Genomic DNA, 26,224 nt, shown 5'->3' on the forward strand with positions numbered 1-26,224 from the left:
ATAGGGAACTGTGGAGTTTCTTGAGTTAGGGGTTATGGCAGGCAGACTCACCAGCAGGCTATTTTAGTAGTCTAGGCATGAGGTAATAAGAGCCTGTACAAGTATGGTGGTTGTGTTAAAGGAGAGAAGGGGGTGTGTTTATTTAAGATATATTTTGAAGGTAAAATTCATTTTCCATCAGCTTGAATTCCTTGGACAAGATTCCATCATATTTCCAGAAAACTCATTGTCCTGAGATTGCCTCAATTTTGTTACTCACACCTCATCAGTAATCTTAGTATGCTTTGCCTAGCTTTGCCCCTCTGATTGGAGGGCTGGAGAGGAGCAAAGAGCTCCTCCCAAAGTCTGCATTTAAACAGGACTTAGAGGCCAGTTATCTCATTTTTTTTAAGGTTGTTTTTTTTTTTTTTTGCAAAGGGAATGGGGTTAAGTGGTTTGCCCAAGGCCACACAGCTAGGCTGGATTTGAACTCAGGTTCTCCCGACTCCAGGGCCAGTGCTCTATCCACTGCACCACCTAGCCGCCCCCAGTTATCTCATTTTCTTCCAGCTTGTACTCCTTAGACTGGACTCTAACATGCTCCTGTTTTAGGTTCTTTCTCCACCCCTTCCCCAAATTCTTCTCCTGTTCCCTTCCCAAACCCTTCAGCTTCTTTTTTTTTTTGCAAGACAATGGGGTTAAGTGACTTGCCCAATGTCACACAGCTAGGTAATCATTAAATGTTGGATATGAACTCAGATCCTCCTGACTTCAGGGCCAGTGCTCTATGCACTGTACCACTGAGCTGCCCCCCTTCAGCTTCTTTTTTGTATGTTGTCTTCTCTCATTAAATTGCAAACTCCTTGAGAGCAAGGGCCTTCTTGTTTTTTCCCCTTCCATATTTGTATGTTTAACACAGTATCTGTCACAGTAGTAGGATTTAGTGTTTATTTGCTGCTGCCCTTTTCATCTACCTATCTTACCAGTTTTCTCCATAGAAGCATCAGCTGTTGGTTCTTACTGAACCTAATGGTCTTAGCATATATATAAAATTAGGGGACTGAACAAGGTACTTTCTAAGTTTTACTTCACCCTTCAATCTGTGATGCTATAATTGATAATATCCCCAAAGCAACTTATGCAAATTCCCATGATTTTGGATCAGTGGGCCATTTTCCAAAGAGAATAAATAGGTCATAATACTTCCTCACATCCCTGTCTTCAAAAGAGTTTTTTGGGGCTTTTTTTTTTTGTTCTAAAACAGTGATTTTCAATGTAGAAAACTCCCTCCCAGGTGGATCAGAATCACCTGGGGCACTTTCCATGGTCAGGCCAAGTTGGTGTGTTCAAAGGCAGGTTTTCAAAGAAGGTTTCCCTGACTCCAAAACCAGCCTTCTATCATCTGTGACAAGATGCCTCAAAGAATATAATTTTATTTTAAGCAAAAAAGCTTTATTTAGTTGTATGGTTACTAAAATAGAAAGGCACAATCCCTTTCAAATAATCCTAAGAACCATTTGTTTCATACCCAAATTGAGTGTTTAGATCCCCTTCAACAGTTAGGTATTAATCTCTCAATCCTATCAATCAAATACAAAATATATGAGAACTAAAGCTTAGAGATTGACATTGCCAGCCTGTTCCCTACTCCATTAATATCATCGTTGAAATATTTAGCTTCTTTCCAGGCTCACTTGAGTGTTGACTTCTGTCCAAACAAAGCCGTCCCTCTTCAGGCTCTTTTTGTCACCTTAACAGTTCCCATGGACTTAGTTATCATTGATACACAATGACTTGTAGAACTAGATATACAAGCCCAATGTTCTCTCCTAAGTTCTACTTCCAAGTCATTGTATATTGAACATTTTGAACTTCATGTCCTGTTAACACCTCAGATTTATCAAAGAGAACTCATAATCTTTTCCTCCACATCTACCCCTTTTCTAAACCTTTGTTTTTCATGAGAGTCCCACCAGCCTTCCCACCTTTTCCTCTCTCCCCTTTTTTTATTCAGACTGGGATTCTAGCTTGATCCCATTACTGATTGCCATAGGACTTAAGACTTGCACCAGTTTTGATCTCGGAAGGCTTGTCCTTCCTTAGGTGGCCTGGTAGATCCCTGATCCCTGGGGTCCACCATATTTGTGTTGGACTTGGATGCCTAATTTTCTTAGGCTGCTGCAATTCAGAACTCCTGGGTACATGGGAGCTACTAACCTTAACTTCCCTAGTAGCAAAGATTACTACAGGAACCCAGCTGGGTTCATAATTTTCCATTATAGAATTCATCCATGTGTTAAGAGCCTTTCTCAAAGTCTTTTAATATTTTCTGGGTCCTGGTACATCACTTGGGTTGATCATATACTGTTTTTCAGTATCTGATAAGTGCATTTCCTTTTTTAGTCATATTTTCTAAATGACTTTTTATGCTATTTTTTGCACACAAGCCATCATTTATAATATTGTTCAGCCAACTTTCTGTTCTCATGCTTCTTTCCACTAACATTTGGTTTACCCTGCAATTTTGATTCTTCAGAGATTATGATATCCTGTGATTTCCAGTCACATAATTTACATCACTGGAAAAATATTGGTTTTAAAAAATAGATGTGTATATGTGTGTTTCTTTCTGTCTGTCTCTGGGAGCAGTTTCCTATCATTGAAAGCACTGTGCACTTTTTCACATATACTATCTTCTTTCTCAATTTTGGATACAATTCATTGTCCATCTGCTTTCCTTGTCATAGATATTATACTATATATATCTATATATCTATATATCTATGGATACATATACAAACATGATATACACAATTATATTTTCTATACATATACATAATACATGTTTCATCTATATAACATATACCAAATATATATTTCACACACAAATACTCTTATGAATAGATATATGTACACACAATTAAATAGATCATAATTTTTTCCATAATTCCATTATAATGTATTTCATATATTATATACATGAAATATATATATATATATGTATGTATGTATGTATGTATGTATTTGGGCAAGGAACACTGCATGCATTTGTTTTTTCCTATTTGTACTGTTAGGTTAATATCTTTTGAGTGATTGTGGTATGAATCTTTCTGATGTGTGGGGTTTTTTGGGAGAATCCTGGGATTTTCGGGCAATCAACACAATATTATCTCTAAACCAGAATATGAGGCAGACTTCTCCATCTATAGTAAATATCTCTGGCATCTGCATTTTGAAGTGGATGTCCTCCATGATAGTGATAAAACCTCTTTGGCCAACAGACAGTGCTTGACTCTGTGCCTTTCTTGATACTTATCATTTGTGGGTCCATGTGGCTGATCTTTCAGCTAATTTCAGCCTATTTACAGAGTGCACTTTGTTGGAGGAAAGCCTTTAGGGCTACACTTTGCTCAAAATCATATGCTGTTTTATGATTCTCAAACCACAGGCATGGTAAAGTCGTTTTAACAGAAAATAGTATTTTTTTTGGGGGGGGGTTGATGACATCTGCCTTTAATACATGCAGCAGATCAATGGGAATGCATCTTCTCTTGTCTCTTTTGATGGGATTCAAGGAACATATTACTTAAGTCAGGGTTCTTTGGGCTGTCATATCCATAATTAGCTGTCTCCTTTAGTTTAATTTGGAAAACCTCAAAAAGGAATCTTTATATTTGGCAGATAATGAAAATGCTTCTTTCTAGAATAATTTTATTCCTGATATTAGGAAGATGATTGATGTTGAGAAATATTTATTTTCCATAGAGATAGCTCGGAATACCTGACTTCAAATCCAGCCTCAGACACTTACTGTGTGATTTTGGGCAAGTTATTTAACCTCTCTCAGTTTCTTCAACTGTAAAATGGGAATAAAACAGCATCTCCTTCACAGGGTTATTTTGAGACTCAAAAGAGATAATATTTGTAAAATGCTAAGCATAGTATCTAGTACACAGCTGCTTAATAAAGGTTTCTTTCCATTCTTTCTAACTTTTTAAAAAATGTTTTTACATGTTATTAAATGTTGATTGTGCAAACAAGATGACACCACCAGTGAGCTATTGGTGTTAAGGGTTCTTTGTGATCACCTCCCTTTCAGTCTGGTCTGTTCCTTTGCTCTGCTTGTTGGCTCCTTTCTCCTAGGTCAATGGGAGTAGTGAGAAAGAGCCAGGAAGGATGTTCTTTTGAGAGCTTGGCAAGGCCTTCAGGTTGTAAAATCACTACATTGGTCTTGCTCCCAGGGTGACAGAGTATTTTGCTCAGGGATGTTGACACTGTTTGGGTTTCTCTTGGTTTCTAGCTCTGCTGGCCTGCTGACTGTGGGCTTCTTTCCAGGGGTGCCACTCCTTCCACAATGAAGATGAATGACAGAGGTTAATGAACTGTGCAGGGTCAAGTCTTAGTACTTTTGTTTGGAATTTTCAGGCATCTCAAAGAATTAGTGAACAGAAATATTAATTTACAAATTGGAAGTTGACAGGTTTAAGATTTCATGTGTTTTTCTTATTTAAGTAATGCAGGGTGTAGCTGATTAAAAGGCACTCCCTTCTGTCATCTGACAGAAAACAGTGATAACTCAAGGAATCTTCTTGGGTTCATTAAGAATTAATGTTAAGCTAAACTAATCTCATTTCTTTTTGCATTAGCTTGGTAGATCATGGAATGCTTCAGAACTGGTATGTTTAGATTTCAATAAGGTACTTGACATAGTCTTATGGAATCTCATTGAGCAAAAATTTTTTTTAAAAGATGGGTCTTAGGGAACAGTATAGTTTGCTGCTTGGAATGCCATATACTTGGAATGTTGACTAATAGGTTGATGACCACCTGGAGGAAAGTGTTTAATGCTGTGCTCCAGGCTCTGTGACCTTCTCTTAGTCAACATTTTATCAGTGACTTAGAAATGGAAAACATGCTTACCAAACATTTAGATGACACAGGTTAAGAAAAGGTAGTGAATACATGTAGAACATATGATTCAGATTCAAAAAGGTCTCAAAATGTAACTTATGATATTTAATAGGTTGCATATAAAGGAATTCACCTACTTTCAATGATTTAGTTGTATAATTCTTTGATGGAGCTAAAACTTTCTCCATTGGGGTACATGTGATAAACACCTAAGTGTTAACTATAAATGCTATATGAGCCAATAGTGTGAAGCTGTTAATTGTATCTAGAATTTATATCATCTTTTACAACTTTTAAAGTTTTTTCTTGGTGGCAACTTTGTGAATTGGGTATTATAATTATTTCTATTTTATAGATGAGGAGGCTAAGACCCATGAACATGGAGTGACTTTCTAAAGTTCATATACCTAATAAATAAAAGACCTCCTAGTTCCAGGTACTCTGCACTTTCTACTCCTCCATGCTGTCTCTTAAAAACAAACAAAAACCAGCAGTTAATATTCTAGTCCTATATCACTTTGTACCTCTTATGTTTATATATGTATTTATATATAGCTGCCCTGACTAAATCACACTTAAAGCATTATGAAAAACTCTAGGGTAAATAAATGAGTTAATCTGGTGCAGTATCTTGTAAGGAATGGTTGAAAGAAATTTTTTCTCCTGGGGAGGAAAGGGAAGATTAAGAATCAAGAGCATAAAAATATTTAAAATATTTTTATTTATGTTTATTTTAAATATTAAATATAATGTGTGGAAATGGCATTCAGTTTATGTGAGTTCTAGGGAAAGAACTAGGATCAGTGAATGGGATGTAAAGTAGGTTTTGACTAAATCTAACTTTTTTAGCAGTTAGAGGAATTTAAGAATATGAGATATGTTAATAGAAGTATTCTAGCCACCAAAAGACTTAGCAAGTAATGAGAATATAGGCCCTTTATGTTTCTAATGTTTATAGTCTAAATGAGGGTGAGAAAATGTTCCTATTTCCTTCATGAAGTTACTGTGATTAATTTTACCCAACTCCTAGTTCTTTTCACTTTATTGCACAAAAATCTGTGAGTATTCAACTCTATGTTATATGTGTGTGTTGTATCACACATTAACTTATATGTTATATGTGGGTCTATAATAAATCTGCATATATGACAATTTATTGGCACATATCTATATTTTATATACTTATATTTAATATATATATATATTCATTTTACTTTTAGGTTTGGAAACTATTTTTCTGCTTATTTTTGTTCTCTTTCATTTGTCCCATATATGTATTTGTTTATGACTTTTTTGGTTACTTCCTAGGGGCAGATAGTTGTCTCAATGAACAGAGCATCAGACCTGGAGTCAGAAAGATCTAAGTTCAAATATGACCTCAGAACTTATTAGCTATACCATCTTGGGCAAGTTACTTAACTTCTATTTACCTCAATTATCTCAGTTGTAAAATGTGAGGATCAAGTGAGATTAAAAATTATAAAGCACTTGGCACTATTATAATTATAAAGCACAAATGATTTATAATTGTTAGTTATTATTGGTAGTAATAGGATTATTGTAAATTCGTAGAGTCAAGGTAATCTTCTAAATGCTTCATATTGTATAATTCTAAAGTAGTACATATCCCTATGTTCAAATTTTTGATCTCTGAGAAAACATCTCTTTTTAAAACTGAAGTATGCTTTTGTTCCAAAGATAGCCCTCAAGTTTAGTTGGATTCTGGAAGTAGTATTCCCATTAAATAGCTTTTTAAACTCAGCCCTAAGTCTGTTTACTGACAAACTAGATTGGCAATGGCATCTAGAAATTGGGTCTTCATTTTTTCTCCTCCTCCTCCTCCTTCTGTTTCTCCTTTCTCTCTTGGTACCTTTCTAGATGTGATTTAGGATCTAGGATCAAAAAGGACTGTGGTTGTGGGTTTATATCAGGACAGAATAGAAAGGAGGATAAGAGGTAGTACTGAGAAGTACAATAACTCCCCTAGATTCCTATATTCAGAGATTCATTGAACTTTTTTTTTCAGGAGGACAGTGTGCTCTCAATTATGCAGGAACTTGTTTTAGCTCAAAATTGAGTACTAGAAAATTTATTTAGCCAAAATAGTTTTTCCCATGAAGTCATATAAAAATCAGCAGACAGCAAAATCAAAACATTTGTGTGACACTTTTTTTCTTCTTTCTGTGATGTTTCTTGAAAGACCAATTTTTATTATTCAGTCATTTCAATTGTATCCAACTCAGTTTTCTCATTGACAAAAATGGAGCTAATAGCACTGATCTCACAAAGTTATGGGAGGACCAAATGATGATATATGTATAGCACTTCGCAAACATTAAATGACTCTATAAATGCTAGTTATTTCTTTTTTTTTTAGTTTTTTTTTTTTAACAAGGCAATGGGGTTAAGTGGCTTGCCTAAGGCCACACAGCTAGGTAATTATTAAGTCCAAGGCTGGATTTGAACTCAGGTACTCCTGACTTCAAGGCCAGTGCTCTATCCACTGTGCTACCTAGCCTCCCCAAGCTAGTTGTTATTTCTCCCAAGTTTGGTTAGCCTATAAGACTGTTCTTGTTCCACTTTTTTTCTCCCTATTCACTCTTATTCTCTTTTCTATATTTATACTGATGACTTTCAAATCTATTAGCTATACCCCAAAGCATCTATTTTTTTTCTAAGAGGGCAGGAATTTATGAGCTTAGATAACAGCAAATCCTGCAGTCTCAGAAAGAATAAATAGTTCTTGTAGCTCATCAATATGAAAGTTTCTCTGACTCATCTAAGTGTAGCCTCTGAGTTAATTGTTATAAGAAACATTAAATAGAGCAATCCTAATGGTCTATTGGGAAATAGGTAAGAGAAAGGAATGTCAGTTTTCACATAGCTGACCAAGATGTTTTCTATTAAATTAAACAGTTTCTGACATAAATTGGAAGAAACATTGATTATGGCTCAAATTTTATACAGAACTTTAATCTTTGTAGAAATTTTTATTGTAATGGTGACAAAGGCCTTCATTTGAAGAACAGTTTGAACCAGAAGCCTTTGTCCCTTTGCAGTAGAGGAAATTTTGGACAGAGAAATATATTTTAATAACTATTTTGTTCTTCCTGCACTGATCACATAAATTGGTTAACCGCTGAGCTGACCTTACATTAACACTGACTCCCATCCCATTGTCTAAGCTATTGAGATGAATAGTAAAGCACCTTGTCCCTCTCTAGCTAGGACCCAGTAAATCCCCGTGCCCGGGCATGAGACTAGCTCCAATCAACAAAACAACTTTTGAAAGAATTAAGTCTTTGAGCTATTGCTTCTCATCTACAAGTCCTTAAATACCTCATCTTTGTTCTTTGAACTTCACCCCCATCTACACATCCTGCTCTCTGAGGTACTGGCCCCATCAATCTTATTACCTCATCTTCTGCCCCTTTAAAAACTTGTTCTCTGCTCCCAAGCTCCATCTCCCTTTGGGAAGCCAACCTGCTACTGGGGAATGTGTTTGCCCAAATAACCTATCAGGTCCCTCGATCCTTCTTTAAAGCTTATTCCTTGATGGCAGCAGCTACTGCTACTATTGCTGCTGCTTGTTGCTAATCTTTCTCTCCCTTAGCTTCTGCTAACCAGAGCAATATGTAAATAAACTTTTTTGTCCCTTAAAGATCAGAGTCCATCTTTTAAGTGAATTCTTTTATGTTTGTTATAACCCTTGAAACCTATAGCTGGTCACATTTTCTGACAACAGATTCACTTCTGCCTTCCTTACATATGTGAAATTCTCTTTGATACCTAAGAAGTTATTTTTATCAGTTTGGCTCCTCTGGACTTTTGTCCAGATGAAAAAAGGGTTCAACTGTTTCAAATGTTTCAAATGAAAGGTAGAAACTTGGGCAGCTTGTTTATTATGGAGAAGAGAGTAGAGATAGGTCGATATGGGAGCTGGGACTTTCCAATTCAGCTGTCAGGCTGCCCACACTTCACAAAGGCTCATCTTACCAAGTTGTAAAGTCAGTAAAGCTTTGACTCTAAGAAATTTGCATCTTGAATATTCCTAAACCCCAGAATATCCTGTTAACAGGACCTGCTTTAGACATAATTGGGAAGTAAAAGATGTTCTTTTTAATTTATTTTACTCTCCCCTTTTATTGGACCTTCACTATTCTGTTTCCTATTCTTTTTCTCTAGGTCTTATCGTTTCAGCTGGTTACCACTGTTTTGTTATGCTAGGTCTAGAAGGTTATGGGACTTGTTCGAGTCTCATGGGTGAGTAAATAGAGCCAAAATTTGAATTCAGGACCTCTGACTCCAAATCCCAATCTGACTCCAAATCCCAGTCTTTCCACTGTACCACTCTGCACCAATGTTGGTCTTATTTATAGGAAGAACTTAGATTAGTACTAGAGAACATGAGTACATATCAGAGCTCCATGGCTGATTATTCTGAAAAGACTTGTAAACTGAAATTTTTTTCTTTAGAATCATTCTTAAGGGGTGGCTAGGTGGTGCAGTGGAAGCTTATCTTCTAGACACTGTGCTTTGGAAATATAAGAATATAAATCTTCTAACCAGATTCTTTCTCATCAAATTGATTAGAAAGTGACTTTATGTTATGGAAAATTTTTTTCCTCCTAGGAGGTAAAAAGTAGAGAGAACCTGCTTAAAAGGCATGCCCTAGGTGTTCAGGAGTAGAACAGTTCAATTCTCATACCAACCAACATGGAGAGGACTGTGCAAATATTATGTTAGCAAATGTGATCATCAAGACATTATGTATAGCAATAATGAAAACTTATAGAGAGGGTCAGCTTAAAGGGAACATTCATTTCTCCACAATCTGATTTTTTTTTAGACTTGGACTAATTTCACATGGGCCTATATAATTTATATACAACCATACACTTGTAAATATTTAACAGCTTTTTGAAATGTACATTGGACTCTTTTATATTTAGTCTATATTATTAGACTCCATCATTTTCTTAAGTATGAACAGTTACCAAAACAAAACAAGCCTTGATTGTCGATTTCCAAAGTGTAAATGAATACATTGAAAATTTTAACAGTTAAGTTTTCCAGTTCCAGCTGGCTGCTGCACATTCCTGTTTGCATGCCTACAACAATAAATAACAAGCTTTGTACCACTTTTAGTCACATTTCTTTTTTATTCATTCCCTTCATTTCCATCAGAACCTGCCAACTCACCACTGAGAAGATCAAGTTCATTTTTAGTTTATGAAGCCTCAGAAGAAAAGAAAGGCCAGAAATAGCACATCTGTTGGCTTCTGTTATTTAGAGAAGGTCTTCTGAGCTCTCTCTGTAGTGTTCAGGTTGGTCATCCCTCAATGTAAGATGAGAACAGATCTGTTATTTCTAAGACTGATACATATCAATAATAATATTCTGTGCCAATTTCAACTCACTTTCTTAATAAATATTATGTTTTATAGATAGGGAAATTGGATGATTAGTCCATTTCTTCACTACATCCCCAATCAATGACAAGCCTTGGAATGTAATCAGAATTTCTTTCAGCTAATCAATAACATTTATTAGCAATCTGTTATGTGCCAGGCACTATATTAAGTTCTGTACAATAAAGAAAGGCAAAAAATGGCCCTGCTCTCCAGGAGTTCACAGTTAAATGGAGGAGACAACCTGCAAACAATTAAAAACAAACAAGTTATATATACAGTATAAAATGAAAATAATCCATAGAGGGAAGGCACTTGAATGAATGGGGATAGTCAAAAGCTTCCTATGTAAGATAAGGTTTTAGCTGGAACTTGAAGGAAACCAAGGAAGGAAGGAATTCCAGGGAATGGAGATAAGAAGGGGGAGCATTTCAGGTATGGGAGATTGCTGGTGAAAATGCCTGAAGCTAGAGCAGGGGTGCCTTGTTCAGGAATGGCAATGAAGCTTGTGGCCCAAATAACAAGAGTATATGGGGTGCATAAAAACTAGAAGAAATGATGGGGTGGCTAGGTGGCACAGTGGATAGAGCACTGGCCCTGGAGTCAGGAGGACTTGAGTTCAAATCTGACCTCAGACACTTAATAATTACCTAGCTGTGTGGCCTTGGCCAAAGCATTTAACCCCATTGCCTTGCAAAAACCTAAAGCAAAAAAACTAGAAGAAATGGCCTGGAGTCAGGAACATACTGTCTTTATTTTATCTCCTCCCAATATTCAGTAATAAACAGGGAAAAGAGATGTTTGATGTTAGAAGCTTAAGTTATAGATCTCACATTCTATTCGGAGGACTGGTGTGTGTGTGTGTGTGTGTGTGTGTGTGTGTAAACCACATATTTTCATGAATGCTCTTACTGTGGATACCTAAGGATCTCTTTAAATGCTACAGGGTAAGGTTTTGTATATCTGCTGGAGGGACATCCTTTAGGAATTGTGGGAGTGAATGTATTCAAAAGGCCCATTTCAAATCCAACCTTCTTCATGAAGTAGTTCAGCTATTGATCTACATTTCTCAAACTACATCATACATTTTTTCATTTAATTATATTTAAAAACTAATTAACTATTCTTAGGTTTTTTTCCTAGTATTTTATTTTCTCCAGAAGACTGTAAGTTTATTTTCTAGCCATCCACATGGTCTTGCATTGTAGTGGGCACATTAAATACTTAATGAATTGAAAATTCAAACTGTGATAGGTTGAAAAGATTCTTTGGCACTGTAAAATGCAGGAGGTCTAGTTCAGCTCTGGATCATCCCTAAGTCAGACTATTCCAGGAGTCTGGGATCATTCTGCATTAAATCAGACTTGAGTAGGTGGACTGGGGAGAGAAAGGAGAAAGACAAGAGAATTTTGATCCTGGGATCACCTGTGAACACCTTGGAGACCAGCCCTTTCTAATCCCTTCAATTATTAGCGCTCTCTTCCCAAGTTACTTATTGTACTTCTTTTGTTTTAATATGATCTAACTTGATAGTGGTAATTTGCTTGAAGACTTGGACTTTTTCACATTTCTGATCCAGTGACTGTCACATAAGAGTTATTTAAAGATTGACCAAGTATATAATGCTGGATGTCATATTTCCAAGAGTTCGCATTTTTTTTTCATATTCCAGAAGAGAGAACAGAATCTCAGATCTTTTTTTTTTTTTTTCTGAGGCAGTTGGGGTTGAGTAACTTACCCAAGGGTTACATAGCTAATAAGAAAGTTAGATCTTAACTGTAAAAAAACTCAAAAAGCTTCCCTATCCCACTGTTGCCCTTTTTGGCACTCCATCTAATTCATTTTTGTCCCTGAATTTTCTGGTTTGATTGCCTTCCCAGCCCAGATCCCACCAATTGTTGCCTGTTTTCCACCTGACTTGTCTGCTTTGTAGATTTAGACTTTCTGTAAAAGATGAAGGTGGCATCTTAAAGACTTGAACCTTGTTTTTTTAGAGTGGAAGGTTTTTCAGACTTCTTTTTGAGAATTAAATGGAGAGAAAAGGAAAGGACTGATATTTAAATCTTTCTAAACAATTAGAGTTGCAATATTGACACATAATTTTGATGGTTGTTCTAAATTTTACATCTTTCTTGAATTAAAATAAGATCAAAGAACTAGAAAAGTTTTCCCTCCCCTGCCCTTTGAAAACAGACATATTCATTAGATAACATTCTGCCCCTCAAACATTCCTTAAGTAGTTTCCCCTCCAAGGACTGTGGGTGCATTTTAGGATTTGGTGCATCCAAAGTTGTTCAGGAAAGGCTATTTCCATTGTTCAATCTCTTTAATTCTTTTTCTTAAAAATTCTTTCATGTCTGTACTCTAGGTTTTCATAAATTTGGTCTAGGAGAGTTCTCATGATTATGAATTAGCACAAGGTAATATTTGTTTAGGTTGGTCATGATGGGGTTGGGGTTGCCATTCACCCAAGGACTAAATAAGTTAGCTCAAGAATAAGATGTGATTTAATCATAAAAGTAACAATCCAGGGCTCTGGGGAATATTGTGCTATTTAAGAGATGTTTGCTTAAGGGTAGGGTTTAGACCCTAAAGTGGTATGAGAACCAGACTTTACCAGCTAATTTTGTGCCGTATGTCCATTTTGATTAAAGTTAACCCGAAATTGACCATAGATGAGAACTTTTGAATGTTCTAAACTTTGGTCTAGGGAGCCCTTTTAGTTTGTTTGCTTTTGACTTTTATTTGATAGATGAACCTAAGCAGGGAAGGCTCATGGAGCCAAGTGGGCCCTAAATGGCTTTAAACAAAGTTCAAGAATAGCCCTGATTCCTCCAGGACAAATAATTTCCATCTTCTTTCCTAAGTTCTAGAGTAGAAGCATCAGTTATGTGGCCAGTGGCAACAGACTGAAACAGATTAAAGTGTGATTAGGAAATATTGAGTAAAACAAATTTATTAATAAAAAAAAATATAGGGGTGGCTAGCAGTGGATAGAGCACCGGCCCTGGAGTCAGGAGTACCTAAGTTTAAATCTGGCCTCAGACACTTGATAATTACCTAGCTGTATGGCCTTGGGCAAGCCACTTAAACCCATTGCCTTGCAAAAAAACTCCTAACATATATATATATATTATATGTGTGTGTGTGTGTGTGTGTGTGTGTGTGTGTGTGTGTGTGTGTCTCCCACAGGGATCCTTATGTATGATTTAATGGCTCCTGTTTCTATATAAAGCGAATTGAGATTTTTTTCTTAAGAGTCTCAGACAAGACATCTTAAATATAGAACTTTAGTTAACAGCCAACAGCATTTGTTGATTGTGCATAGTAAACAAAGACATAAAATAGTCCCTTTTCTCAGAGAAATTATAGTCTAATTCAGGAGAAAAACATGCAAATAACTATATATAAGCAAGTTATTATCTAAAGTATAAATTGGAGATAATCAACAGAGAGAAGGCCCTGGCATTAAAGCCATATCAGTATTTCCCCCATTGTCTGCAGTTTTCTTAAACTTGGGATGATGATGAATTGGACCGTAGACTACCCATCTTCCTATTGTTCTTTTAGACTTTTTTTCACTTTTTAAAATTGATATCATTTTTAAGAATAAGAAAATCTCACATTTATATAGCATTTCATGATTTGAAAAGCACTTTACTCAAAAAAACCCTGTGATATTAATTCTTCCTATTTTACATTTGAGGCATCTTTAATTTCTCACCTTTTCCATCAGTTTGCTTTTTTTGTCTTTCCTCCTCTTACTAGAATCACTCCTGTGAGAAGTGCCAGCTCTCTACAATTGTGGACTGTTTCAGTGACTCTAAGAGGGGAAATTTACATTTGTGAGGTATATGTTAGAAGTAATATTTTTTCCATGATGATTGTCAGCTTTTTGCAAAATGTATATACATTTTCAAAATGCTAGAATCAAGGTAGAAAATGGAAAATACGTTTTCAAACAGACAATATTTGGGAATTACTTTTCTTGACTGTCATTTGTTACAAAGGAGATCCTTTATTCTTTTGAGGGGATCAGGGGAGAGATGAAAGAGAATGGGGGGTAATTATGAAATTTGAAAACAGAAAAGAATGAAAAGAGTTTCAACAGAACATAAACAAAACATACAGGAGAAAGCAAAAAGAGATTTAGAAGTGAACACAAACAGGTCAACCTAGTACTTAAAGAAACCTTTAAAAATGTGCTTAGAAAAACTAATACTGTATCTAATAGTGATTTGTTAGTTTTCTATAATTTTTTTCTGTTCCTTTCACATGGAACTATTCATGTTTATTGATGTTTGTCAAGTTCAAAAGAATAAAAACTTTTAATAAGAGTCTCCTGCAATGCATTTCCATTAAAGTTTTCCTTAAAATGAATTTATGTTCAATGAAGTGTTACATTTATTTCCAGTCTAGTTATTAATTAACTTTTTAAAAACTATTAGTGAATTCCATTTATTAGAACCAGGCTGGGGTGGCTAGGTGGCGCAGTTGGGGTGGCTAGGTGGCTCAGTGGATAAAGCACCGGCCTGGAGTCAGGAGTACCTGGGTTCAAATCCAGTCTCAGACAATTAATAATTACCTAGCTGTATGGCCTTGGGCAAGCTACTTAACCCTGTTTGCCTTGCAAAAAAACCTTTAAAAAAAAAAAGAAAGAACCAGGCAACATTTACCTTTGAAGTCATTAGAGCAAATGGATTTGTTCTCCTCTGATTAGCTTGTAGAGCTCTATAGACTTCTACATTGGAAAAGATGAGAATGTTCTTCCTCTAAGCCTTCCCCTTGACTTCCTCATTTACAGTGTTAAACAGAGCACCCCCCATTTGCTGCCTATATGTTTGCTCTGCTCACATGCTGGCAGAATGTCTGTATTTGCTGGTATCGATTATATAATTCAGGGAATTTTCATATATGGTTTAAGCATTATTTACCTTACTGTTAGGTGATAAGATACAAATGTACATTAATAACTATGATACAATACAATATGACACAATATGGTACAGTACAGTATGATACAATATGAAGTGATATGAAGAATTCTAGTGCTGAAGAATGCTACAATCAAACAATCAGAGTGGGGAGTTCCCAGCAAAGACGTTACAAAGGAGGAGGTTAGCATTTGATCTAGTTCTTGGTGGGCAGATAGGATTTTGATAAGGTAGGCTTGGAAGGAAGGCAAATTCAGGCAGAAGCAAAGAGGAAAGAAAAAGACCTACATATCTCTAGATAACTATCCTCTTATCTCTAGAGCTGAAATTATGGAAGTTGAAGGAAGAAGGAAATTAAGGAGAAGGTAGGAAAAAAGAAACCCTGAGAGAAATGAGTATACAGAGATATGGAATTCAAGGGAAGAAACATTTCAAGAAGGAAGGATATTCAACAATTTTTGATGTTGCAGCAAGGTCAAGAAAAAATATGAACATCATAATGGCCTTTGACTCTGATGAGTAGGACATTGCTGGCAGCCTTTGAGATTGCAGTTTCAACCTGCTATCAAGGCAAAATCCAGCTTGTAAAGGTATGCTTATTCCCCTCTTAGCTAGATATAAAAAAGAAATCATTGAGCTCTATGGGACCTTAAAGATATTTAGGCCAGGGATTCTTTTTTTAATATATATTTTATTTTTTTATTTTTCAAGTTACATGTAATGATCATTTTTACCAATCTTTTTTTTTTTTTTGGCAAACTTTTTCTCTCTACCACCCTTCTCTCCCTCCTCCCCCTGACAGAATTCAATCTGATATAGGCTTTATATTTTTACCATGTAAACAATAAGTCATATTGATCATGTTGTGAGAGAAGAATCAAATCCAAATGGAAGAAAGAAAATATTAGAGAGGGAAAAAGTAACATAATACAACTTTTAAAAATTGAAGATAATAAGCATAGATCTTCATTTAAACTTCACAGTTCCTTCTCTGACTGTGGATGGTGTTTTCCATCACAAGTCTTTTAAAATTGTCTTTGATTGTTGTACTATTGAAATGAACAACTTCATCATAGTTGATCATCACCCCATATTGTTGTTAGTGTGTCTAATGTTTTTCTAGTTATGCTCATTTTATTCCACATCAATTCATGCAAGTCTTTCCAGGCTTTTCTGAAATCCCAATCCCATGATTTCTTATAGAACAATACATACATACATACATACATACATACATACATACATACACTACAATTTGTTCAGCCATTCCCCAATTGATGGACATCCCCTCAATGTCCAGTTCTTTGCTACTACAAAAGAATTGCTACAAATATTTTTGTAAATGTGTAGTTTTTACCTTTTTTCATGGTCTCTTCAGGATACAGATGTAGTAGTAGTATTACTGGATCAAAGGGTATACACTGTTTTATTCCCCTTTGGTCATAATTCCAAATTGCTCTCCAGAAAGGTGTATCAGTTCATAATTCCACCCTCATGCATTTTGTCCCAGTTTTCCCACATCCCCTCCAACATTGATCATTTTCATTTCTAGTCATATTAACTAATCTGATAGGTATGAGGTGATACCTCAGAGATGTTTTAATTTTCATTTCTCTAATCAATAATGATTTAGAACAGTTTTTCATATGACTATAGATAGCTTTGATTTCTTTATCTAAGAATTGCCTTTCCATATCCTTTGACCATATATGAATTGGGTAATGACTTGTTTTTGTTAACAAATTTGACCCAGTTCTCTACATATTTTAGAAATGAGTCCTTTGCCAGAAACACCAGTTGTAAAAATTGTTTCCCAACTTATTACATTCCTTTTAATCTTGGTTGTAGTGGGTTTGTTTGTGCAAAAACTTTTTAAAAAATTTTTGTTTATTTAAGCCAATGGGGTTAAGCAATTTGCCTAAGGTCACATAGCTAGGAAATTATTAAGTATCTGAGGCCGGATTTGAACTGAGGTCCTCCTGACTCCAAGGCTGGTGCTTTATCCACCACTCTACCCAGCTGCCCCACAAAAAACTTTAATGTTATCAAAATTATCCAGTTTGTTTTTTTATAATGTTCTCTAATTCTTCTTTGATCTTAAACTACTCCCCTTTCCATAGATCTGACAGGTAAACTATTCCTTGTTCTCCAAATTGGCTTATAGTATATTTTATGTCTAAATTCTGTACCCATTTCTATATCTTAGTTTAGGGTGTGAAATGTTGGTCTATTAAACTAGGGATTCTTAACCTTTTGGGGGACCATGAACATTTTTCTCAGTTTGCTGGAGCCTATAGACCCTTTCAAAATATTAATTAAAATATATATGTATATATGCATGTATATGAACATTTGAATATATGTAAAGGATTGCAAAGGAAACCAACTATAGTAATAATATACAATCAGTCTGTCACCAAACATTTATATTTGGGGATGCAGATATGAGAAAGGAAGTTAGTCTCTGTCTTTCAGCAGCTTAAGACAATACACAAAAGGAAACTGAAATGCATTGAGGGAAAGATATCAGGTATGGGAACACTTGGAGAATTCCAAAGGAGTACATTTTAGGGTGAAAGGGAAGAGGTGATGATTGATCTGGGTACTCCTCTTAAAAGAAGGTTTGGGGAGGAGTTCTTTCCTCTACCCTTTAATCAATCAGAGGAGTCCCAGAGCAAAGGGACATGGTGAGTTATGAGAACTATGGTTGATGACATCTTACAGGTTAAATAGGCTCCTGATAATGACGTTACTTGGCACATGATGGGAGAAGCTCAAAAAAGCATAGCCATGCAAGAAACAAAGAGAAGGGATAGCTGACCAGGGCACTCTTCTTAGATGGCAATTTTTGCTCCACCCTCAAAGTTCAAGAACCCCCAAGTTAAGAACTCTTAATCCAGGTTAACTCTCTCATTTTGTACACAAGGAAACCAAAGTCCAGTAACAATAAATAAGCTTGTTAGTGACTAAACTAGTATCAAAGCACAATACTATTGACTTTTAATAGTATCTATTTTTCTCATATAGAGTGGACTTCCTTAGGCATTCATTAAATCTTAATCAAAATTTAATTAAAGAATGAATTGGAATAGATTAAAGGTATGATGTCTATTGAAAAAGAAAGAAATTAGGGAAAATAAATTAGTGGAACAACTAGATGGCACAGTGGATAGAATATGAGCCCTGGAGTCAGGTGGACCTAATTTCAAATCAGGCCTCAGACTCTTATTATTTACTAGCTATGTGATCTTGGGCAAGTCATCTAACCCCATTGCCACACCAAAAAAATAATTAGAAAAAGAATTTAGAAAAGCAAGAGATTAGAATTAGCTCAGGTTAGCTAAGGGATATATTTTCTAGTTTGTCATCTTTCTCCACTCTATTTTTGATAAAGATGTAACTCTGATTCATCTGCTTTAGTTCTGTTATTGGTAGAATTGGACTAATATTTACAGAACCTTTTATATCATAATAGTATTCTGTTACATTCAGAAATCATAACTTGTTTAGCCATTTCCCAATTTATGGGTTACCCCTTCAGTGTCCAGTTCTTTGTCATCTCAGAAAAAAGCTGCTAAACTGCTATAAATATTCTTGTAAGTATAGGTCCTTTTTCCCCATTAAAAAAACAAAAACAAAACAAAACTCTTTGGGGAGGTATCCAGTAGTGGTTTTGCTAATTTAAATTTATGCATATTTAATAACTTTAGGCATAATTCCAAAATGTTTCCCAGATTGGCTGGACCAGTTCACAATTCTACTAATAGTATATTATTTTTCCACAGTCCTTCTAGCATTTCTCATTTTCCTTTTTTCAACCTTAATAAAGTTGTAGGTATGAGAATTGTTTCAATTTTCATTTCTCTAATAATTAGTGATTCAGAGCATTTTTTCTCATGGTTATTGGTAGTTTGGATTTTTTCCCCTGAAAATTGTCTGTTCATATAATTTGACCATTTATGAATTGTTTATTCTCAATTTAAAAACACATTTAAAGGAAGTATTTGGTACATTTAGAGGATTGATAAATGTGTATGGGATTTTATTTTGTTATATTAGGGTTCTTCCATAATTCAAAACATCTTTCAGCAGGTAATTGTTTGATCTTTTATAAGACAATTAAATACCAAGTGGATTATCATTTTTATCCAAATGATGTCAGAAACATGTTTTAATTGGCCTGAATGAATCATGTCAATAACTCCAGCATGTTGCAGTTGCCTAATAAATATTCAACAGTAGGTCCAGAACACAAGAAACACCATCTTCTCATGGGTAGTTTTGAACAGCCAATGAAAATGGGCTATGTTCAATTATTGATTAACTTGGATCTGTTTCCTTCATTATATATTAAACTTGAGAGCTTGGATCTAATCTTTCACTGAAAGCATTTTCCTTTCCTAGGATGCAGCATATCATTTAGTCCATGAACCTTCTTTAGAAATGGCTTGTAACCACAAGACTACATTTTACTTAATTATTTCTCATTTTCATGATACCAAATGTGAATTAGACTTTCTTTTGAAGACTTTTCCTTTGTAGTAATATTTGCCCCTATTTAGATGGCACCAGTTTTATATCCTCTCCATAACAGCTAGAATGAACATTTGGACATTGAGAATCATTATAATTTGAATGAAGCTAGAAAGGACTAGAAAGGTTGAGCATATTAGAGTTTTAATGGATTGCAAAACTGATTCTGGTGAGCTTGATCAGGATTTTATACATATACTATAGAAAAGTAATTTCTTTAGCTTATTACTAGTTTATTTTTGAGAGAACAATCCCCATGACTTTGGTAATATTCTTAATTGATTGATTCCTTCAGAAATTCTTATCTAGCTTCTTCAGCTGTAATCTGAATTTTTATAATATTTATGATCTGTACCATGCAATTTAACAATTACAAACTGCTAGATTGTTATTATAATTTTTACCATGAATGATAATAATACCAATTCATATTTTATAACTTTTTAAAGCTTTGTTTTTTGAAAACATTCTTATAAGATGAATTGTGTGAATATTGAGTCCCCATTTTGTGGACAAGGAACCTGAGACTTAGAGGGATTGTGACTTGCCAAGGAAATTTGAATCCAGTTCTCTAGACTCTTAACACTCTTTAGAGTATGCTATGATACATTGTTTTATGTATTGATTAATTATTACTGTTTCATGTATTAGTTTGGTCTCCTTAATTATATTAGGGCTCCTTGAGGCAGTGTCTATGTCTTTTACTATTTCTATTTCCTTGATAGTATTGAGTCCTTAGAAGAGCTTGAATAAATACTGATAGATAACTTTTTAAATAATTAAAGATACATAGAATAAAGTTAATAATCCTGAACTGTTTTGTAGGATGTAATTATTTCTAATCTCCTGACTCATTTAAGTAAAGGGCATAAACTTTTTTAAAATTAAAAAAAAGATATATCTTCTTTGAAATCTTTTTATTTGATTGTAACCTGGATACAATTAGTTTTTCTATTTTTCTGGACCTGAAATTTGACAAATTTCCTAGTTATTCTTTTCCTGTTTATCTTCTTTAAAAGCGGAACAACCAATTTCTACCCTAAATTTCCCAGTCTCTAATATACAACTCCTGAATTTGATTATCGTAATTTAACAATTTTTGTGACTACCAAATTGAGATAGTCAAGAGATAATTTACTTTTCTATTTCCTTGAAAGCAAATATATCTGTGGTTTAAGATATATTTGAGAAGCATTTGTTCTCAAACTTTGACCACTTATGTATCAGTGAATGATTTTTTAATCCTGTAATTTTGTGTTAATCTCTATCCATCTGAAGTGTTAGACATTTATCTGGGATAATTGATGCAAATACTTTTCCCCTCAAGTCACAAATTCTCCTCTTGTTCATAGCTTTATTGATTTTCTTTCTATAAAATCTTTTTAGTTTCATATCAGTGAAATAGTTTATTTTTAATTGAAGAACTGGATTTAAGTCCCCAGTTTTAATATCAGTGTGAAAAATTTGAAAGAAATAGCAGATATGATTGCCAAACCCCTACCAGTGCTATTTGAAAGACATTGCAGGAAAAAGGGTAAATGTCTCAATTTAAAAAAAATCTTTAAAAAGGTAAGATAATGTTGTCTACATAGTATAGCAAGTGACTTTGATTTCAGGCAAAATTGTAGACCTTTCTGTGCCATAAAGAATACCATATTCTAAGGAGATGATCAGTGAACATATAGAACTGGAAGAACCCAAAGAACCAGTAAAACCTCATCAAGAAAAGACATATCAGATTATCCTTATTTCCTAATAGTTAAGAGCTATCAAGAACATAACAGATTTGAAGCAAACTGCAAATTTAGGATTATAAACACAATATGAGCTGGGTGCTGTAGTATATGCCCATAATACATGCTACTAGAGAAGACTGAGACTATTGACCTGCTGTAGGGCTAAATCAATTGTGTGTCCATTCTAAGTTTGGCACTAAAAAATGACCATTCAAAGAACAGGGGATCATCAGACTGTCTAAGGAAGAGCAAACAGAGCAGGTCAAAACATTCTGAGTGAGAGAGGGGGATTTGGCCTTTAAAAAAACCAAACCACCTAAAAAAAAACCCAAACCAAACACATTATGAATCAACAGTGTAATATTACAACAAAGAAAGCTGTTGCAATCCCAAATTACATTAAAAGGCAGGGTATTTTCATTTTGTGATGAATGAAGAGATCTAATTTCTCAATAATTAATATTTTATTAATTATGTTTAGCAAATAATTAATAAAATGAGATCAGTGTCTTTCTCTTATAAATCATACCCCCCCCCCAAATCACTGCTTAAAAGCCTTTGGAAATTCAGGAGGTGTCCCAGAGGGTGAAAATCAACTTATTAACAGGGGGGGGGTGAACATATTAATGAGGAGGTGGGCATTAGCACCCCCTGCTGTGAACTATGACAAATCATGAGATTCAGCTACCTCCAGCAGTCTGGACAAAAGAATCCATCAGACCACATTGACTGGTTTTCCCCTTCATAAACTAGATCTCCCTAAATTCTAATGCAAACTCCATGGATAGTGTCCCTTCCTAAGGACAAAAATCTTACCTAGACTAGATTTGGTTTTTAAGGTTTTCTAATTGAATGGAAGTTTACACTCCAAGAATTTGGGCAATCTCTTATATCAGCATTGTCCTTCAGAGAGAGGCTTGCTGAATAACCTACAGAGGCTAGGGTTTCTGAATGAAGAAACCTAACTGATTGTTAATTATGAGAGAAATAATCAGACCACTTGTAGAATATTTAGGAAAGACATAAGTTCAAGACTGATTTAACTAAAACCCTTTAGGCATACAAGAATCTGTTTTCTGGCTTGTAATATTGTATTCTTTTGATCAAACCTTGCAATTACAGTTATTATATGTTATTGTTGTAGAATATCTTGACGTGACAGATCTAATACAGCAGATTGTTTTTTTGAATTAGGCGAGGGATTAGAGTTAGGGATGGCTCTTCTAAAGTTGGCACAAATTGGCTTTGGCAGCCTTTCTAGTTATGTTACTGAATGCTTTTCACAGATGGGGTCCCCAGAAAGTAAGAAACTCACTTACTGGTGGTTTTTGTACATGATCTGAAGCATTGTTGCTTAACTACTCTTCTCAAAATGCATTTGATTTTTCCTGATTTTGAGTATGGTTTATTTTAACAGGAAGAAGTAAGAATGGGTTATTTCTTTGGCAACTAGAATTAAGAAATAAGTCCTGATGATTGAGTTATTTATTTCTCTTTACCTTTTTTTTTCTACCAATGTTTTCCACATCTTATGAGTGCCTCTGGCTGTTGAACTGTACTTTTGCAGAACAGGACAAAGGAGTAATTGATTCTGTTTGACCCTGGGTAGTTGAGGATAAGAAGTTCATGTTGTGGTTTATACTCAAATACATTTACCTGCTCTTATAAATCAGGTGCTGCTGGGTTTCAGGCCCAGAAGTCCACTTCTGAGATTATAATAGTCATAATTTTCAGAAAGATCATGCAGAGCCCATAAGATAATTTGAAGTTAACACTAGACACTTTTCAGCATTGTGCTTCCATTTAAGTACTTTTAAATGCTTATTTTTTTTAACTCTTTTGGTGATATTTTAAAAGTAAACCTATAAACAAAATTTTAGTATTTTTTCCTTTTTTTATTGATATCTATTGTTTTTATATCTTTCTTCACCAAAGAGCCATTCTGCATAATAAAAAATAACAGAAAAGAAATGGGGGGGGGAAGCAGTTGAGCAAAATTAGTCAACAAATTAATTGAGACTGGTAATATACATATATATGTGTGTGTGTGTGTGTGTGTGTGTGTGTGTGTGTGTGTGTGTGTGTGTGTATGTGTGTAAAATATCCTATACTCACAGTTCCTCACTTCTATAAATAATAGCTAATAAAAACTGGCATTATGTAGTGCTTTTCTTCTCTCTTTTTATTATTTATTTATTTGTAGTATTTAAATGGAGTATTTTTATTTTTTGCTTTGCTTTTTTTTAGTATTTTATTTTTCCTCAGTTATATGTGAAAATAATTTTTAACATTTTTTTAAAGTTTGTGTTCTAAATCCTCTCTCTTCCTCTGCTCTCCCTGCTCCCCCCACTGCATTGAGAAGGCAAGCAATTTGATATAGGTTATACATATGTAGTCATGGAAAACATTTTCATAATAGCCATGTTGTCAAAGAAAACATAGAACTCCCTCACACACACACAAAAAAAAACTGAAGAAAAAAGTTTAAAAATTATGCTTCAATCTGAATTCAGACACAATCAGTTCTTCCTCTGGGGATGAATAGCATTTTTCACCCTAAGTCCTTCAGAGTTGTTTTGGATCATTGTATTGCTGAGAATAGCTAAGTCATTTACAGCTGATTATCTCATGGTATTGCTATTACTTTGTACACAGTACATTTCACTTTGCATCAGCTCATGTAAATCTTTCCAGGTTTTTCTGAGACCATCTTGCTCATTATTTCTTACAGCAGAAGACTACACAGAAACAATCACACACAACAACTTGTTCAGCTATTCCCCAATTGATGGGCATCCGCTCAATTTCTAATTCTTCACCACCAGAAAAAAACTGCTGTAAATATTTTTGTACATATAGTTCTCTTTTCCTTTTTTGTTTTATCTCTTTTGGAATACGGGTCTACTGGTAGAATTGTTAGGTCAGAGGATATGCACGGTTTTATAGTCTTTTGGTCATAGTTCCACATTGATGTATAGATGATTGAATCAGTTCCCAACTCCATCCACAATGCATTAATATCTAAGTTTTTCCACATCCCCTTCAACATTTGTCATTTCCTTTTCTGTCCAATGAACCAATCTAATAGATATGAGGTAGTATCTTATGAATTATTTTAATGTGCATTTCTCCAATCATTAGTGTTAGAACATTTTTTCATATGGCTATAGATAGCTTTGATTAATTCATCTGAAGACATTTATATCTTTTGAGTATTTTTATAAATTTGACTCAGTTCTTTATATGTTTGAGAACTTGCTTCACAACTTTTTTTCACAATTATAATTGCTAAATATATTCCCCCCACCCAGTTGTTTATTCTATCTCTTTCACCTATTGTCCTGTTCTTCCTCAGAAGTGTTTTGCTTCTGACCACCCCCTCCTCCAATCTGCCTTTCTTCTATCACCATCTTCTCCCCCCACTTCCTCTCCTACTTTCCTGAGAGTTAAGATAGATTTTTATACCCAATCGAGTGTGTATATTATTCCATCTTTGAATCAATTATGATAAGAGTAAGGTTTACTCATTCTCCCTTACCTCCTCCCCTTTCCTTCCAGTGTAAAGCTTTGTCTTGCCCTTTTTATGTGAGATAATTTATCCCATTCTACCTCTCCCTTTCCTTTTCTTCCAGCATTCTTCTCTCACCCTTTAATTTTATTTTTTTAGATATCATCCTTTCATATTCAATTTATACCTTTGCTCTCTGTCTATATATATGCTTCTTATGACATACCAGCATATCTTCGCATGCAGGAATGTAAACAGTTTAATTTTTTTCCTTATGATTTCCCTTTCCTATTTCCCTTTTTATGTTTCTCTTTAGTCTTATATTTGAAAATCAGATTTTCTATTCAGCTCTGATCTTTTCATCAAGAATACATGAAAGTTCTCTATTTTATTTGAATGTCTACTTTTTTTCCTCTGAAAGATTATACTGTTTTTTCTCATTTAGTGATAATTCTGTCTCCTTTGCTCTCATATTCCAAACTCTCCAATCTTTAATGTAGAAGCTGATAAATTTTGTTTTATCCTGTTGTTTTATCCTTGTTGTTTTCAATATTTTCTCCTTGATCTGAACACTCTGGAATTTGACTATAATATTCTTGATAGTTTTAATTTAACATCTTTTTCAAGAGGTGAGTGGTGTATTCTTTCCATTTCAATTTTACCTGTTATAGAATATCAGGGCAGTTTTCCTTGAAGGCTGATATATCTAGGGTCTTTTTTTATCTTAGTTTTCAGATAGTGCAATAATTTTAAAATTATCTCTTCTGGATCCGTTTTCCAGTTATTTTTCCCATGAGATAGTTCATGTTATCTTCTACAATTTCATTCTTTTAGTTTTGTATTATTTTTTTCTTGATTTCTCATAAAGTCATTAGCTTCCATTTGTTCAATTTTAATTTTTAAAGAATTATATGTTCTGTGAGTTTTTTGTCTTATTTTCGTATTTGACCAGTTCTACTTTTTTAAAGACTATTTTCCTACTGTGAATTTTTATGCCTCCTTTTCCATTTGACCAGTTCTATTTTTAAGGCATTCTTTTACTCTTTGGCTTTTTTTTATAACTCTTTTAACATTTGTCTATTCTGTTTTTTGAGGTATTATTTTCTTCAATAGCTTTAGTGTTTACTAATCAATTGATTCTTTTTTTGTGATTTTCTTGCATCATTTTCTTATGATTCTTCCAAATTTTCCCTCTATCTCTCTTAACTGATT

At 34.5% G+C, this 26,224-nt stretch overlaps 1 protein-coding gene across 3 annotated transcripts in view; it reads left to right on the forward strand.

Annotated features, from left to right (window-relative positions):
* COMMD1 (copper metabolism domain containing 1) overlaps window positions 1-26,224 on the forward strand; it is a 289,683-nt gene that overhangs the window by 114,482 nt on the left and 148,977 nt on the right. Inside the window, exon 3 of one of the 3 annotated variants that reach the window (XM_074206937.1) lies at window positions 9,076-9,153. The exons of the other annotated variants lie outside the window; for them this stretch is intronic. Coding sequence (XP_074063038.1) covers window positions 9,076-9,117 — 42 coding nt within the window. The 3' untranslated portion in view covers window positions 9,118-9,153. The remainder of the gene's footprint in view (window positions 1-9,075; window positions 9,154-26,224) is intronic. 3 annotated transcript variants of the gene reach the window in all.

The sequence above is a fragment of the Macrotis lagotis genome, chromosome 1 (assembly GCF_037893015.1).
Source record: "Macrotis lagotis isolate mMagLag1 chromosome 1, bilby.v1.9.chrom.fasta, whole genome shotgun sequence".
Classification (NCBI taxonomy): domain Eukaryota; kingdom Metazoa; phylum Chordata; class Mammalia; order Peramelemorphia; family Peramelidae; genus Macrotis; species Macrotis lagotis.